Here is a 19,351-nt window from a genome sequence, read left to right as displayed (position 1 = left end):
ACCCCATTTTGACATGCATGGCATCCCAATCCTGATATGCATGGCACCCCAATCCCCATCCTTGTATGCATGGCACCCCAATCCCCATCCTGGTATGCATGGCACCCCTCATCCCCATCCTGATAAGCATGGCACCCCCATCCTGGTTTGCATGGCACCCTCATCCTTGTCATCCTTGTATGCATGGCACCCCCATCTTGATATGCATGGCATCCCTATCCCCATCATGCTGCACATAAAAAAAATAAATGATTCTACTCACCTTCCTTCCCTCTGCTCCAGCGCTGCGTCCTGTTTTGCTGCCAGCAGCTGATCTCACTGTGTGAGCAGCATATGACATCACTGCCATGCGCCTCACACGCTGAGATGAGCTGCCAAAATAGTCACTGCTCTCCACACCGAAACTATGAGAAGGGGATGGGGGCCACGTATAAAAGGAAGGGGAGTCCATATATACCAAGATGGGGGACATTAGTCCAGAACTGGAGGACATTACCCCTTTAACAGTGTCAGGCAGACCCCCTCCCCCATAACAGGGCATCATGACCACATTTTTTGCTTCAATTTTTTTTCTATTTTCCTCCTCTAAAACCTAGTTGCGTCTTATAGTCCAGTGAGTCTTATAGTCCTAAAAATACAGCACATATTTTGTTATGAAAGTTGAAATAATTACTCAAATTGTGCAAAGTAGAAGAAAGACCCTAACCAATAATACCCAGACTATAAGATGCACTTTTTCCTCCAAAATTTTGGAGGAAAGTGGGGGGTGCATCTTATAGTCAGAATGTGTATAGTCCGAATGGTGTTGCTGTGGCTGTGGATTGTGGGGGGGGCGGAGCGGCGGAGAAGCAGGACACAGAAGGTAGAAGCTCCCTGCTGCAGCCTACACTGTGCCCGCTGCTAAAGAAAATGTATATTCACTGCTTCCCATGCCCATGGGCGTGGAGAGTAGTGATTATTCATTCTCCTTAATAGCGCACACAGTGTCAGCAGCAGCCGCCGGCTCCTGCAGCAGCTCTGCTATCACGTGTGCCCGCTACTAAAGAGAATGAATATTCACTACTCCCCACACCCATGGAAGTAGTGAATATTCATTTTCTTTAGCAGCGGGCACAGTGTAGGCTGTAGCAGGGAGCTCCTGCCTCCTGTGTCCTGCTTCTCCGCCGCTCCCTCCCCCCACAATCCACAGCCACAGCAACACCATTCGGACTATACACATTCTGACTATAAGACCCCCCCCCCACACACACTTTCCTCCAAAATTTTGGAGGAAAAAGTGCATCTTATAGTCCAAAATATACTTTTTAGGATAATGTCTTCAATCTATAACACCTAGGTATCATCTGTTTTAAAATTCTAATTAATTCTGACAGACTCACATAGACTTTAATCACTGTTATTTCAGCTAACTTTGCATAAATCAATAGTAGAAGTTAATATAAGAAACTTTGTAAGGCTATGTGCCCACAATGCAGAAATGCTCCGGATTTGCATCTCCCTGGCAGAAAAAACGCATGCGGATTTTACACGCGTTTTCCTGCCAGGTAGAAGCGCATGTCCCACGTTTTTCACATGCGATTTCGCATGCGGGCTGTCAAGCGCTTTTCCAAGCGATTTTAGCATCACTTGGAAAAGTGTTTGACAACTTGGTCACACTATATAAATACATGCAACCGGCATGGACTTATATAGTGTGACCAAGTTAATAGTAAAAGAATGGTAAAAAATAAACATTATACTCACCTTCTGATGGCCCCCGGTCTCCTTAGTGATGCGTCCTGGCTTCCCGGCGGCTCGAAATGGTCTAAAAGGACCTTCCATTACATCATTTAGTCATGTGACAGGTCACGCGACCGCTGACGTCGGCCTTACATACTATCAGGGAAATCTGCTTCTTTCTCTTCTTATGAGACACTTTTTCCCCTCACTCTTCCCTCTGGAACTCCTTATTCACTTTGAAGGAAAACAGTGCAAGTCCATCTTCACCAACAGAAGACAGATTGCCAAGCACACTGAGGGAACAGATTAAAAGTGCCTATCAAAGGCTAATGTAGCACCCTGAGGACTCGGCTGCTACAGGGGTATTACGCCTCAAGCCAGAGGTGTGGTATTCCACTCCCGGGTAAGGATGGAGTGTGGAACTGAGCTCAGATAGCTGCATGCACTACATACATCCCATTTCCGGGGGACAGATCGACGGTACTCCCACCAATATATGTGCAGGTACGATAGTGTCTGTCCCTGGCTGGAGTGGGAGGAGGGTGGAACATCCCAGTAGTGTAGGGGCAGATAGGGGGAGCAGTCTGGGTAAGGCTAGGAGCTCATTGGGTGCTGGTCACCTGAGCTCACACATAGAGGGAGTATATAAGGTGGGCACCATCTTAGGACAGGGTCTTTTGTAGAGTGAGTCTGTCAGAGTTCAGTCAGAGGAGCAGAGCAGAGAAGCTCAGCCAGAAGGGCTGACAGGGTGTTGTGGTTCCGGCTGGGCCCAGCTCCAAGGCCAAGTCTGAGAGAGAGAGAGAGGAGTCAGAAGGACCCAGAGAGAAGAAGAAGGAACCCCAAGACCCCAGAATACAAACAGCAGGGTGAAGGGTTGGCACCCAGGGTACCGGATCCCAAGCTGGTGGAGGCCACTAATCCTCAGCCAGAGACCGGAGGTTGTGGGCAGGATCTGCCACGACCCTCACTAAATCCACTAGGAAGGCATACCAAGTATAGGGTCAGGGAACCCAGAAGAGGTGTACCCACCAAGAGACCCGAGGGAGCCGGACATAAGTGGATCCCTAGTGAGAACGGCCAGAAGAGAGGGAAAGTCAGACAGGAGCTCAGGACCACGCTCCAGAATTGCTTGGGGGTTGGCCGAGTCCAGGACCTGGTGGACGCAGCACGACTCGGGTGGTCGCTTCAGGCCAGAGTGACCATAAGAACACCCGTAAGTAAAAACCCCTGAACTGCACAGCCCGACTCTGAGTCTTCTTGCTGATTCATCCTGCACCTTCACAACCACCATCCTCTACATCTGACCCCCTGAGGCTATACCCCTCCCGTTGGGGGTTATACTATCACAGCTGCACACACACCACCAGCCTCAGCGGACCCTTCTGCAGCGGCGGCCTTTTGACCGCAAATCAACGGGTGGCGTAGTCGACACTAAGGACCTTTAACAACATCTGTAAAGACTGCCACACACTGAGTTTGACACCCTGGGCACGGACCGGGTCGCCGCCACTCGGAGACTACAACCCCCATCTGATCCGGCTCCGGGTAATCCCCAAACAGCACTGGCCCAGGGGGCGCGTCACTAGAAAGATGGGGTGAAGAAGGCGAAGGAGGAAGAATCCGAGAGAAGCACAGACAAATCATGTTGCTGTTTTATCTCATCACAGTGCTAGAGTCACAGCTACACTGCTCAGTACTGCTGTCTAATGTCCTCCATATTACTGCTTCTGTCTGTGAATTATATTGAGATAGAAGAGCAGGGATTCCTCTGTCTCTGTGTACTGTGTATGAGAGACATCATAGCAGCTAGTCTCTACCCACTAGCTCAGAAACAACTGAAGCGTAGAGAAAGAGCATGCAGAGAAAAAAACTGGTGAAAAAATGCAGTATACCAGTCATACACAGACATCAAATCCAAAGGTAAAGGCAGGAGAATAGTCAGGAAGTCAGGACTATGAATAGCACAAGTATCACATGGAAGGCAGAAAGAGATTATTCCAAAATCATGGCTATAAAAAGTCAGAATAGTTCAGCACAGTAAGCACTCGTTCACACAATTCGGTCTGAGCGCTGCCATGGAAAAAACAGACCGCACTTGGACCAATGTTATTCATTGGGGCAGTGCAGATGAGCAATTTTTTTCACTGACCGAATCTCCATGTGAAAAAAAAATCACAGCATGCGCCCATTCAAGTTTAGGGGTACGTAAAAAAAAAAAATCAGATGCCGTATGTAGCCACAGTTTAACATCTGTTTTTATACGGATACATTCCAGTTTTGTAACATAGGAAACTGCAAATGGTTTTGTAAATGATTAATATCTAATGCTGCAAAAAATAGATTGCACATGGATGACAAGTGAGAACAACATCATCCCATTTTTCTGGATGAAACTCTGAACGATTTTTCGTATGCTTGTGTGAACCTGCCCTTATACATCTAAACCAGTACATGGACAGGACAACTACCGTTAGGTTAGGAAGCATTTAAAGAAGCACTCCAGCTTTTCAGATGACCTTCGAGGTATATTATAGTCATTTTCATGCCGTTCAGCCAAGAGCTTGTTGTTCCTTATCCATTTTATTATATAGTAGTCTTATCTAATGTTGTTGGTCATCTTCTTCATCCTCAATCATCAGCATACTTGTCTGTGTGCATACTGAAAATGTTGGTCACGTGGGGGAGATTTATTATATTTATTATTGCTGTGCAATATTTAGGCAGTGTAAAGCCAGATGACACAAGCAGAAGTCAAACTTGCCGAATTCTGTGTGATAAGTTTGTTTTTTCCTTATGCTTTTTGGCTGACATACTTTACAACAAGAGACATCACAAATATCCATTTCGGTAGTCAATGAGGCAAATGTTGATATCTTATTTGGGTGTCGTGCATTATCCAATTTTCTACTGCTTTTCTAAATTCAGCTGGTGAATGCTACATGTAATGTTGCCAAATGTAGGTGCGTCCATCACACCAATAGAAGTTTTTTAGATATCTTATTTCAAAACACTGCTCATTAATATAGAGTTAGACCTTTTTTGTTGGCCATGAAAGCCTCCACACATCTGAGCAGGCTTTCCATAAGATGGTCAGCCTCCATATCCTTCTTATCCAAAATGGACATACATTGATGTGGGATAAGGAAGCTATCAACGCTCCAAGTCATGTCATAGGTATTCAATGGGATCAAGGTCAGGGCTCTGTACCTAATGCTGGCTATTCACAGTAGATGACTGTTGGCCAAAAGATGGTCATTCAGCTGACAGCCATCTCAGTAGACTCTCATACACAGTAGACGAAGTAGGTTTATTCCTGCTCCTTGTAATAAAATCCAAAATTGATTTAGCCCATGCTAAATTTGTAAGAAAACTCCTATGAAAAAATACTCATCGAGGAAAGAAAGGCGACGCATTTTGATTGCAATCCTGTGAACTTAATCAGGCTCAAAATTAGATTGCAGGATTGCGATCGAAACGTGTTGCCTTTCTTTCCTTGATGAGTCTTTTTTCATTGGAGTTTTCTTACTATTTTAACATGTACTAAATTAATTTTTGTTTTTATTAAGAGGAGCTGGAATCAACCTTGGTCTTCCTCTATTGCTGCTTATGTCTCATCAGGACAGGGTTCTGTGCACCTGCCACACGTGGACATTCATTCGGTGGGCAGTTTTTTTCCCCATTTTCACCTTGTTTAGTTCTCTCATACACAGGAGCATTCATTCAGCCGAGCGCTCTCTATGTGTTCCCTATGAGTTTTCAGCCAGCAGTTTATCTCAAGGAGAACAATGTGACCAGCAGTCCGAAATGCCCTATCGTCACCTCCCCAATGATCTGGCGCCCTCCTACCCATTAGGCTGTCGGCTGAAACACCTCAGTATTGGCGAGTTTGACCAAGATTAGTCATATGTATCAGGACCTTTCCACTTGAGTTCCTCCACAAAAAAAAAAGCCATCAAACACTGTAACAATGTACAGAGCCCACATCCCATTTTGAGAAATTTTCTTGGGACACTGATACATTGCACAAACAGGCTGTCCCCGCTGCAGATGTCTTATTTGTGACCACTCTTTACAATAGACCAAATGCTCTTATTGCTCAGAAGTTTCCTGCTCTGCTGCTGGGTTGTGTACATAGTTTGGCTAGATACATGGACTGTCTATATGCATAGCTTTACAGAATGTAACCCTGCAATATCATTGTAATATTTTCCTCCGAAGCTGTTATGCAAATTTCCAACTTTCATTCAGTTTACACAAATGTTTTGGAAATGAGCTTTGTCACACTGGATTATCTTCCTGCGTCCTAGTAGTATTTCATTCAAATATACTATTTGCAAAACCAATGTCATTCAGCCATGAGCTGCTAATGATGATACTGATGACGAAGACCTTCCTGGGATTTCCTCTAGTGACTTAAAATGTCCAAATATTAATCAGTTTAGCATTTTTGGGGCATCAAAACCTTGAGCTTTGTCATGTTCTATGGCCTGGTCTGAGCTTCCATTGATGGGACCCAGATCTGTCGTTCGTCATAGACAACTTTTCAACTACAGCAACCAATAAAGACCCCGAAAATCCAATCTGCCTTTTATTCGTTAACGTAAATGTGTCGATGATTGGCCGAAACCGGTCTAACATTGCCCTTTCAGTGGTCTAACATGACTGCATGTCTGGCCACTTTACATTGACTCCAATACTCTTCATTTATCATTGTCCACATTCTAAATTTTTTTTATATAATAAAATAGTAGACACAAGAATGTATAACATCAATAAAAAATAAAATAGTGCCTAGGATAATAATTATACAACTTGTCCTAAATGAACATACCAGAACAATTAAATCAATGGGATCTATGAGATCCATGAGATCTATGAGGATTTCTTGGGCATTGTTATGAAAAGAAGCCATGATGCATGATGCAGGAATATTTTCCAGACGTAATATACAGTACAGACCAGAAGTTTGGACACACCTCATTTAAAGATTTTTCTGTATTTTCATGACTATGAAAATTGTACATTCACACTGAAGGCATCAAAACTATGAATTAACACATGTGGAATTATATACTTAACAAAAAAGTGTGAAATAACTGAAAATATGTCTTATATTCTAGGTTCTTCAAAGTAGCCACCTTTTGCTTTGATGACTGCTTTGCACACTCTTGGCATTCTCTTGATGAGCTTCAAGAGGTAGTCACCGGAAATGGTCTTCCAACAATCTTGAAGGCGTTCCCAGAGATGCTTAGCACTTGTTGGCCTTTTGCCTTCACTCTACGGTCCAGCTCACCCCAAACCATCTCAATTTGGTTCAGGTCTGGTGACTGTGGAGGCCAGGTCATCTGACTAGCACCCCATCACTCTCCTTCTTGGTCAAATAGCCCTTACACAGCCTGGAGGTGTGTTTGGGGTCATTGTCCTGTTGAAAAATAAATGATGGTCCAACTAAACGCAAACCGGATGGAATAGCATGCTGCTGCAAGATGCTGTGGTAGCCATGCTGGTTCAGTATGCCTTCAATTTTGAATAAATCCCCAACAGTGCCACCAGCAAAGCACCTCCACACCATCACACCTCCTCCTTCATGCTTCACGGTGGGAACCAGGCATGTAGAGTCCATCCGTTCACCTTTTCTGCGTCGCACAAAGACACGGTGGTTGGAACCAAAGATCTCAAATTTGGACTCATCAGACCAAAGCACAGATTTCCACTGGTCTAATGTCCATTCCTTGTGTTCTTTAGCCCAAACAAGTTTCTTCTGCTTGTTGCCTGTCCTTAGCAGTGATTTCCTAGCAGCTATTTTACCATGAAGGCTTGCTGCACAAAGTCTCCTCTTAACAGTTGTTGAAGAGATATGTCTGCTGCTAGAACTCTGTGTGGCATTGACCTGGTCTCTAATCTGAGCTGCTGTTAACCTGCGATTTCTAAGGCTGGTGACTCAGATAAACTTATCCTCAGAAGCAGAGGTGACTCTTGGTCTTCCTTTCCTGGGGCGGTCCTCATGTGAGCCAGTTTCTTTGTAGCGCTTGATGGTTTTTGCAACTGCACTTGGGGACACTTTCAACGTTTTCCCAATTTTTCGTACTGACTGACCTTCATTTCTTAAAGTAATGATGGTCACTCGTTTTTCTTTACTTAGCTGCTTTTTTCTTGCCATTATACAAATTCTAACAGTCTATTCAGTAGGACTATCAGCTGAGTATCCACCAGACTTCTGCACAACACAACTGATCGTCCCAACCCCATTTATAAGGCAAGAAATCCCACTTATTAAACCTGACAGGGCTCACCTGTGAAGTGAAAACCATTTCCGGTGACTACCTCTTGAAGCTCATCAAGAGAATGCCAAGAGTGTGCAAAGCAGTCATCAAAGCAAAAGGTGGCTACTTTGAAGAACCTAGAATATAAGACATATTTTCAGTTGTTTCACACTTTTTTGTTAAGTATATAATTCCACATGTGTTAATTCATAGTTGTGATGCCTTCAGTGTGAATGTACAATTTTCATGGTCATGAAAATACAGAAAAATCTTTAAATGAGAAGGTGTGTCCAAACTTTTGGTCTGTACTGTATGTTATATGTTGGGCATCCATTAAAGTGCCATTGCTCTTGCCATCCCGCTGGTCTTGTTGACTTGGAAAGTAGTAGCAAGAGGTTAAAATATCAATGTTTTATTTAATTCTAATAAAAAAACATATAGAATTATCACCCAGAAAAAAAGTGCACTGTGCATATATAAAAAAATCAGATATGCATATATGCAATCTGATAAAGAAGACAGACAATACTCCTGGATTTATACCTTTATGAAACCAAGTTTTTAGACTGACTGCACAATTTCAATTCATATACCCTGTTTCCTACAGGAGGAGGCTCAAAAAAAAAAAAAAAACAGATATTCAGTGACCCCCCTATCCCAGGGATTGAGAGGGTGGTCATTTGGTTAAGATACATCGATGACATTTTCGTGATATGGAAAGGAACTGAGAATGACTTTGTGGAAGGGCTGAATGTGAACGATATGGGTCTACGATTCATATATGAAATGAATCGAGAAAAACTAGCATTTCTTGATGTCTACATCCAAAAAGGGGATAACGGCGAACTAACTACGAGCACGTTTAGAAAACCCACTGCAACTAATTCCATTTTGAGATGGGACAGTGGACATCCTGCCCCACTCAAGAAGGGCATTCCAAAAGGACAGTATTTGAGGATACGCAGGAATTGTTCCAATATTAATAAATTTAAAGAACAAGCGGATGATTTGAGACAGCGTTTTTTAGAAAGAGGCTACCCTAAGGGGATTTTGACAGAGGCATATAGATCCTCCTTGACATAAGATCGAAAAGATCTCGTCAGACCAGCTGTAAATAACAAACTGGAAAATAAGTCTAGATTTATCACTAGATTTTCAAACCGTGCTAATGACATTAGAGAAATTCTCAAATGTCACTGGCCAATTCTGCTAATGGATGTGGACATCAATGAAAGTATACATGACATCCCCCAAATTACCTTTCAAAAGGGTCTATCATTAAGAGATAGATTGGTCCATAGCCATTACAAGCAGTCCCCTCAGACAACATGGTTGGAAACAAAAATGAAGGGTTGTTATAGATGTGGAGACTGTATGGCATGCAGATCGGTGAAACAAACAAAAGTTTTCACGAGTAATAACATGAAAAGGGAGTACGGTATAAGGCATTTGATCAATTGTCGTAGTGTAGGTAAAATCTATAAAGCAACGTGTGAATGTGGGGCTGAATACTTTGGAAAGACGAAAAGGGAATTTAGAAAGAGAATCAGGGAACACATTCGTGACACCACAAATAAGATAAACACCCCGATTGCCAACCATTTAAATAACTTTCATGGAGGAAATACTAATAAAATAACATTTGTGGGGATTGATAAGATTCCTTCCCCCCAGAGAGGGGGCGACTGGGATAGAATGATCTTACAAAAATAATCCAAATGGATCTTTTGGTTACAAACAGTACACCCGACTGAACTATCCTTCATCCCTTTTCTCTGAGTTTGTAGGTGAGAGAATAGGAATGAAACTTAGGGACAGCCGCTGTTGAATGGGGGCGCCACTGCGTAGGTCCCCTAGGGTGCCAGCCTCCGCGTGAGGTAGGTGACAGTATAGGAAATGGATCACAAATAAGGGAATATTTAGACCCTCTTATCTTTTTCCTAAGAAACTCTCCCTCACCGTATTTTCCTCCGTTTTACACTAGCCCCCTAATTGTTGGTCGGACATGCGAACTCGGGGCCCCCACCCCTTATATTTTTATTTGCTATAACTGATTTTTGATGAATCATCTGTCTGAAACCTCACTTTGGTCCTATATCCATGTATGTATGATGATTGCCATTGACAGGAACTGGCACATACTTACAGTACAGACCAAAAGTTTGGACACACCTTCTCATTTAAAGATTTCTCTGTATTTTCATGACTATGAAAATTGTACATTCACACTGAAGGCATCAAAACTATGAATTAACACATGTGGAATTATATACTTAACAAAAAAAGTGTGAAACAACTGAAATATGTCTTATATTCTAGGTTCTTCAAAGTAGCCACCTTTTGCTTTGATGACTGCTTTGCACACTCTTGGCATTCTCTTGATGAGCTTCAAGAGGTAGTCACCGGAAATGGTCTTCCAACAATCTTGAAGGAGTTTCCAGAGATGCTTAGCACTTGTTGGCCCTTTTGCCTTCACTCTGCTGTCCAGCTCACCCCAAACCATCTCGATTGGGTTCAGGTCTGTTGACTGTGGAGGCCAGGTCATCTGGCGTAGCACCTCATCACTCTCCTTCTTGGTCAAATAGCCTGTTGAAAAATAAATGATGGTCCAACTAAACGCAAACCGGATGGAATAGCATGCCGTTGCAAGATGCTGTGGTAGCCATGCTGGTTCAGTATGCCTTCAATTTTGAATAAATCCCCAACAGTGTCACCAGCAAAGCACCCCCACACCATCACACCTCCTCCGCCATGCTTCAAGGTGGGAACCAGGCATGTAGAGTCCATCCGTTCACCTTTTCTGCGTCGCACAAAGACACGGTGGTTGGAACCAAAGATCTCAAATTTGGACTCATCAGGCCAAAGCACAGATTTCCACTGGTCTAATGTCCATTCCTTGTGTTCTTTAGCCCAAACAAGTCTCTTCTGCTTGTTGCCTGTCCTTAGCAGTGGTTTCCTAGCAGCTATTTTACCATGAAGGCCTGCAGCACAGTCTCCTCTTAACAGTTATTGTAGAGATGTGTCTGCTGCTAGAACTCTGTGTGGCATTGACCTGGTCTCTAATCTGGGCAGCTGTTAACCTGCGATTTCTGAGGCTGGTGACTCAGATAAACTTATCCTCAGAAGCAGAGGTGACTCTTGGTCTTCCTTTCCTGGGGCGGTCCTCATGTGAGCCAGTTTCTTTGTAGCGCTTGGTGATTTTTGCAACTGCACTTGGGGACACTTTCAAAGTTTTCCCAATTTTTCGCACTGACTGACCTTCATTTCTTAAAGTAATGATGGCCACTAGTTTTTCTTTACTTAGATGCTTTTTTCTTGCCATAATACAAATTCTAACAGTCTATTCAGTAGGACTATCAGCTGTGTATCCACCTGACTTCTGCACAACACAACTGATGGTCCCAACTCCATTTATAAGGCAAGAAATCCCACTTATTAAACCTGACAGGACACACCTGTGAAGTGAAAACCATTTCCGGTGACTACCTCTTGAAGCTCATCAAGAGAATACCAAGAGTGTGCAAAGCAGTCATCAAAGCAAAAGGTGGCTACTTTGAATAACCTAGAATATAAGACATATTTTCAGTTGTTTCACACTTTTTTGTTAAGTATATAATTCCACATGTGTTAATTCATAGTTTTGATGCCTTCAGTGTGAATGTACAATTTTCATAGTCAAGAAAATACATAAAAATCTTTAAATGAGGTGTGTCCAAACTTTTGGTCTGTACTGTATATAGAAAAGGTCCTGTTTGGAAGAACAGTTTCCTCCGACCTTTAAGTACGACTTTGTATGTTGGGGATCGGGAAATACCTCGAGCGTGGACTACACCCTATAATATACCCCCTTAATATATTCCGCAATATAAGTGTGCCTTTTGAGGTGGTAGGCATGACCCTAACCCTGAGAGCTCAGGCTCCGAGGTCTATGTGACGGTCCTGGAACGTGTTGCGTTCCACTTCGGAGCTTGCGTCCCACGGGCCAGATATACGTCACAGAGAAACCGGAAGTGACTTGGAACACCGACCGCGAGTGCATGCGCAATAGGAGACCTTGCGCTCCAGCGTGCTTGTCAGGAAGTAGATACGAGCACGATTATGGAGCGCAATTCTGTAGGGACATGGTTACCGGAAATGCACACCATATGGCAGGTCTGGTGGTTAGCATATAAAGTGTACGCAGTTCACTAACAGTGTCAGACATTCTTGGAAGATGGCATGAGGCTCTTAACTACCCTGAAGAATAATGAAACGCGTCGGGAGTCGAAGCATGGTATAACCTGCACTGACACCAATGAAGGAGACTGCAGGACAGATAAGTCTGCCTTTATATATTAAAATTGGTGAAATGGTTTAAATTGTGCCAAACTACTTAGTTGTAATAGAATCTGTGGGCTGCTAAGAGTGTTTGACAAGCAGCAGGATGATGTATAAGTTATGACATTGTGTTTTGAGGTTCATGACTTTTTAGTACCTCATAAAGGTGACAGTATGCCAAATTGATCTATTTTATTATAATCCGAGGGTTGCTAAAGAGAAATATAATAAGCAACAGGATTGTGCAATAATTAAAAGTAATAATCATGACATAATAATTGAGGATTATGGTAATTTTGTGTCTTGCAAACTATTGTCTATATAAAAACTGACAAAAAAAGGGGGTACAATATATATTCACTTTTTTTGAGCCTCCTGTAGGAAACAGGGTATATGAATTGAAATTGTGCAGTCAGTCTAAAAACTTGGTTTCATAAAGGTATAAATCCAGGAGTATTGTCTGTCTTCTTTATCAGATTGCATATATGCATATCTGATTTTTTTATATATGCACAGTGCACTTTTTTTCTGGGTGATAATTCTATATGTTTTTTTATTAGAATTAAATAAAACATTGATATTTTAACCTCTTGCTACTACTTTCTGATTGATAATTGAGGTTATCTATACTAGCTGAATTGTCTTGTTGACTTGGCCAGCTGTGATGACGTGTTCGCCATGTGCACATGACCACTGCAGCCAATCACTGGCCTCAGCAGTGATGCCTTTGTGTACAGATTCTGAGGCCAGCGATTGGCTGTAGCTCTCAAGTGTTCATGGTTAGTTGGTAAGTCATAACTTCTGGACAAGTCAACAAGATCACTTAGACCACCAGAGACGTGGCTCTGGAGTGGTGGGGGTTTATCTGGTAATTAAAAGGTATTTCACATGGCATTTCCCCATTTCCTAAGAGACCCCCAAACTATGCACCCCAGAAAGAACTTCAGAAATATTCAGGCAATAGTCTGATGGAGCGTTCAAAATGAGCATTGTGCCCAATTACACAGACATAGTTATATAGTTGCTTCTGTTTGCTGGCCACTAATATGTCAAAGGTGCTACTTTCCTTGTTTTCTAGATAATCACTTTCTCTAACTTGGTCCTCCTGCCAATCAGGAGTATAAGAGGAGGTAGAAACGGTCACAACCTCTCAGTCGCTCCTTGGGTGATCGGGCGTTCAGGCGGATGTTCGGAAACGTGACTGCAGTTTGTGTTTCACTTGCACATCTTGAACAATATAAAGTATAATTGCGCAGCCAGGAAAAGCTTCCCAGATGTTCGTAAAGAGGGATTTTACATTCATTCTCGTTTATGTGAACTGTGAATGGCTTTTTGCATTTCACAGCCTTCCTAAAATATGCACAGGTAGAGGGGAAATCTTCCAGCCGCAGAGGAGAACAGATGTCATTTCAGTCTCTAAAAAGACTCATTAGTTGCATCATCCGCGCGTCCTAATAAATTCACTTAGTAATGTTTCTCTTTATTACACAAACCATGTGTTGTCTTTGTCTTTCTAAGTCCCAAATTGTATCATAAATTGGCTCGCATGGGCGACATTTCTCAACTCTCTGACATCTCATATGATAAAGCAGATTCCCATTGTTATATAGCATTTTTATGGACACACATAGGTCCTTGAGTCGCCCTCTTCTCTGAACTTTTTGACACTCGTAGCCGCTTCTGGAATGTAAGGGGACAAGTTCAGTATGGCCATGATGACCCATAGGGGTTGGCTTGTATGATAAATTTGATTAGTTGTGCCCTGAGAGATAAAGTTTACTGACCACTAGCAGGAACAGAAGTGGGCCCCTGTGTACAGTATATGGGGGCCCTTTGCAGTCCAATAGCTCATGATAATGCACAATTCCACCTGCTTTGTAGGTTGCAATGGGCGCCCTTTACCTCTTGGGCCCCTGTGCGACTGCACTGGTTGCACCAATAGTATGTCTTCCTGTTACAGACAACCCCTGTCCGCTACAGTTGTCAGTCATTGAACTTTCTTGTTCTAAGACAACAAATTTAATCCAGTGACTCTCAAAAGTTCACCAATCTGTAGATACAGTACCGACTTTCCCAAGTGTTTTCTTCACGTTGGTGTCTGTGGCTTCCATTATTAGGATCCCTGACGTTACAGATCCTAATACCAAGTATAAATTCTCAATATACAGTAGCAGCGTAGGCTTAGAGCCAACTATATATAAAGTTCCTCTTTTGCAAGCATTATGGCATGATGTATTAATGTGCATTCAGCGCTTTCTATTCTAGCGTTTCTAGAGTTAACGATAAAGGACAGTGACTAGGAAGATACATTCATCCATAGCAGAGAAGATTTCTGCTCTCACGCGCCTCTTTACCTGCACAATGTATAACTGTGGAGTGAACGCTCTCTGGTAATAAATGCATCTCATTTCCATTATCTGCCTCTTTTTTTTTCAGCTCGCCCAGATCTTGCCGACTGAGGAGAGTTTCTTGTCGTTCTTTAGAGAGCAGGTGAAGTCAAGCGAGGAGTTCATGCAGGTATCTCCGAACTGTGCTAATAACATATAGACCTTCAGTCTGATATTCAGATGAGCTATGAGGGTCACTAACAATAAGAAAACATACTGCTATAATCACTGTATGTCAGATGCTTGGAGATATGATCCATCTAGCCTCTCTCAGATGTGTTCATTCTAAACAGATATCAGATCCGTCACACTATGCCCAATGGACCCCAGTGACTTATAACAGAGCTTGTTGGTGTGACACTAGACACTACTCACGGACAAGCTGTGAGGCTTGGGTAGTCAAGAGGTCCTGGGTCAGATACTAAGAGGGCTCGTCATATACAGAGGGATAAAGCAAAAGGCGTAGTCAGGTCACAGTCCAGAGTCAGAATTCCAAGTTCAAAGTGTGTCAAGGCAAAAAGGGGTGATACAAACAGGTAGTCAATAGGCAAATCCAGGGCCCAGCAACAGAAGATCAGAATGTCTGAATTCAGAACATAAAGCACAGAGGAACTAACCACACAGAGCTGAAGCTACAACTGGCAGCTATCTGGAACAGACAACTTGGTTAAGTAGCTGGGTAATCACTTGGAACAAGGAACACCTGAAGGAAGCTCAGCACCTCCCAGTTCCAGATTGAAAGGCCGAGCTGTCATTCAAAATACCGACAGCTCAGCACGCCCCTGCACTAGATTAGACGACTGAGCTGTCAGTCACTGCTTCCAAGACACACTGAGCGATGGAACCGTGACAGTTGGGTTCTGCCGAGGTGTCCCTCATTTTCTAATCAAAAACAACAGAATTGGTAGCAGAGCCTCCTAACACAACCTCTGATGCAGATGTGAACATAGCCTGACTCCTGAACATCTATCCAGTGTCTGTATATGACAGTGGTGTCCAACCTCCTGCTCCCAAGTAGTTTCCAAACCTCAAATCTCAACATATTTTGGAATTTGCATTTTGTTTTAACAATGGTTACTCCAGAGTTATTTTACCTACAAGGTGAGATACCATTAAATAAAAAGCTGTAAGAGGATATTGAAGCATTAATGGGGTCTCTAGTTAAAAAAAAATCTGGTATTGCCTACTACCGTATTTTTCGGACTATAAGGCTATGTGCCCACGATGCAGAAATGAAGCAGAAAATTTCTGCAGCATTTCTGCATCTCCCTGGCAGAAAAAACGCATGCAGATTGTGCATGCGTTTTTCCTGCAGAATACATGCGGATCCACATACGGATTCACATGCGTTTCCGCATGCAGATTGACAAGCGCTTTCCATGCGATAGCATCACTTGGAAAGTGCTTGACAACTAGGTCACACTGTATAAATCCATGCAAACAGCATGGATTTATACAGTGTGAACCGTAAAAATTAAAACAAATAAAGCTATACTCACCCCCGAGGCCCCGGCGTGGCTGCAGCGCTGCTTCCTGGCTGGTTCCCGGCTGCCGGCATATCGCGAGACAGAGCGGTGAAGGGCCTGCGGTCACATGACTGTGACATCACCGCAGGTCCTCAAGCGATGCCGGCATTCAGAGAGAAGCCGCCGGACAGGTGAATATAAACTTTATTTGTTATTTTATTCTTTTTTTACAGGTACAATGGTACCCAGGTCTGGATGAGAGTCTCCTCTCCTCCAGAACTGGGTACCATCTGCACATAGAGGCGCATAGAAGCCGCTTGTAAAAATGTACAGTCGCGGTTTCTAAGCGTCTCAATGCAAGTCAATGGCGGGAGTTCCGCTGCACTTCCGCAAAATTAAATGACATGCTGCGGATTTTTATACGCAGCATAAACGCTGCGGAAAAATCCGCAGCATGTGCATAGAACATGCGGAATCCCCTTGGGGACCATGGGGTGCGGATTACCTAGCGTTTCACCAGCGTTTACGCTGCGTAAATTCCGCAGCATAAACGCTTGAAAAACGCTACGTGGTTCATAGCCTTAGACTCACCGGACCATAAGACGCACCCCAAATTTTGGGGTGGAAAATAGGGAAAAATTTTTTTTTATAAGATGGGGGTCTGTCTTATAGTCTGAATAGGTATCTTACCTGGGGGACAGTGGTGCGGGGGTCACAGGAGGCAGAGCCCCTCAGGAAGCCAGCGGAAGTGGAGGAATGCTGCGGACAATGGGGGTGCTCCAGCAGCGGGACTGCAGGAAGCAGTGCCCTCTGTTCCCTCCTTCAGGAACCCGGCAGCAGCAGAAGAGGTGATATCCTGTGGGGTTTGTGTCTTGCTGTCGGCGGTGAGGCAGAGCGGCGTGTGCTGCTTTTCCAGAAGCTGTGATCTACAGGAAAATGGCCACCCGAGCCGGCGCATGCACAGACTGGGATCTCGGCAACCATCTTCCTGTTGCTTATTGTTAAATGAAACTTCTTAAAAAATAATTATCAAAACCAGGCAACCCCTTTGGGCTTTGTACATATTGAGTTTGAGTCTTATGTTTGCAGTATACAGTATTCTGTATCGATCAGGCTCTATTCACTCAACAGAGCCCACAATCAAGCTGGTAAACGTCGATATATTATTTTTACTGTAAAAAAGTACACACCAGACTAGACTTTTCTGTATACATTCCTTTTCTACTATAGTAAATCCATAGGCCTTAATATGGAGTTGGTACCTTTGCAGCTATAACAGCTCACACTCTTCTGGGAAGTCTTTCTACAATATTTAGCAATGTGTCTTTTAGAATTTTTACCCATTCATCCAGAAGAACATTTGTGAGGTCAGACACTGATGTAGGATGAGTGGTCCTGGCTAATAATCTCCATTCTAGCTGATCCCAAAGTTGTTCATTGGTCAGGGCTTTGTGTTACTAGTCAAGTTCTTCCACAACAAGATCGCCCAACCATGAATGTATGGACCTTGCTATGTACAGTGGGGTGCAGTCATGAGGAACAGAAAAAGGCCTTCCCTAAACTGTTCCCTCAAAGTTTAAAGGTATAATTATCCAAAATGTCTTATCCTGCTGAAGCAATAAGCATTGTAAATAATAGTGGGTGAGGTTTGTAATATTATGTAACCTCCATCCCCAGTTCCTTGTCACTTTTGTTATTGCTAAGTAAAATGGAGGGGAGAGGGCCCTGCCCTTGCGGGATTACAGTCTGCAAGCTATGAGAAGGTGTTCATTTCACACAGGTTTTGGTAAAGAAATGTATGAGAGCACTCGATCCACATAAATTCTATAGAAAGCCTTTCACTATAAGTACTAGAATAAAGAATCTAGATAAGAAACCCCGGTAACAAATGTATCACTTCCCAGTCTTCAGAGTGACCATGTCTCAACCCTTCACAAACTTTGGATTAAATTGGATTTATCTTGATGTTTCCACCACTTTTTATGTTTTAAAAAAATTGCATAGTCTAAAAATTAAAAAATGACAGTAAACTCACTTTCTGATCTTTCACTGCTCCTCTGGTACCATTGTTCAGGTCGCCGTCTGCATCTGAGCTTGCTATTTGTTGGTACGAGCATGTGACCATGGTCACCAGTGCTGTCGCATGGCCATCGCTGCTGGTAGGGGAGGCTAAGAGACCGGCAGGTGACCCAGGCAGTGCTACAAGATGAGCAGCAGAGGACTGGTATTTGAGGGTAGTGTATTTTTTTATTTTTAGACTATGCTGGGAAATTGTATAAAACATATAAATTGTTGGACAACGCATTTAACAACATTGTTGATTTTCATAGTCACTGTTTGTTACATCTACATTGATCTGTAGTTTTCTTTATATCACACTGGATACTGATACCAGTCCATACGTAGAAACCCTATCAATTATAAATTTTATGATCAGTGATAGGCGACACTGAAAGAGACCCTCCTCCCTGGGATTGAATAGTTACTATACATTTCTCATATATAGTCACCTGACCTGATGACCTCTGTTTGCCCATTGCTTCTTTTTCTGCTCAGATCAGCGTTTCTTTACCTCAGCTTCCAAGATGGCCACCAAAGTGTATGGGGAGAGCTGTGGTAAGTCTAAACCACTGTTTCCCTACAGGAGAGGCAGGGAAGCAAAAGCATCGTATAGGCTTAACACTGCACTCCCCATGCACTTTTGCGGGGTCCATCTTGGAATCAGGAGGAAAGGCACGCCGACTTGAGCAGAGAAGGCAACAAGAGGCAAACTGAGGGCACCAAGTAGGGTGACTGTACATGAGAAATGTATAGTTACTTTTCGATCCCAGGGTGGAGGGTGGCTTTATCCCGAACATACATATTAGATGATTATTTGCTGAAAAACTTCTCTTGCAGCTTACCTATACTTGCTGAGACCAGACTTGCATTTTTTAGAAGGCACCCTGTGCTTCTTTATTTAGGCTTAATCCCTCCCAACCACCTGCAAAACCACCATAGAAGAAAAACAGTCAAAGCATATCTCCTTCTTAACAACAAAAATGTTTATTAATCCACTTCCATCCAAAATATCATCTCACCCCGCTCAGGTATCATGCCTCTTTCCAGGTACCAGATAGCTCTCCTCTCCTTAGGTATATTGTTTTCTTTCTCAACCCCATCGCTCAGGTATAATCTCTCTCCCCTCAATGATTGTCTT

The 19,351-nt window shown here is 43.1% G+C and overlaps 1 protein-coding gene across 2 annotated transcripts in view; it reads left to right on the top strand.

The window, feature by feature from the left end:
* The window catches only part of CALB1 (calbindin 1), a 122,462-nt gene that overhangs the window by 61,463 nt on the left and 41,648 nt on the right, over positions 1-19,351 (top strand). Inside the window, exon 4 of one of the 2 annotated variants that reach the window (XM_073679567.1) lies at positions 14,736-14,816. The exons of the other annotated variant lie outside the window; for it this stretch is intronic. Within the exon in view, the coding sequence (XP_073535668.1) occupies positions 14,736-14,816 (81 nt within the window). The remainder of the gene's footprint in view (positions 1-14,735; positions 14,817-19,351) is intronic. 2 annotated transcript variants of the gene reach the window in all.

Source organism: Phyllobates terribilis, unplaced genomic scaffold, assembly GCF_046119375.1.
Source record: "Phyllobates terribilis strain yellow unplaced genomic scaffold, ASM4611937v1 Scaffold_4__5_contigs__length_816908805, whole genome shotgun sequence".
NCBI lineage: Eukaryota > Metazoa > Chordata > Amphibia > Anura > Dendrobatidae > Phyllobates > Phyllobates terribilis.
This window is presented reverse-complemented; position numbering and strand designations above follow the sequence as displayed.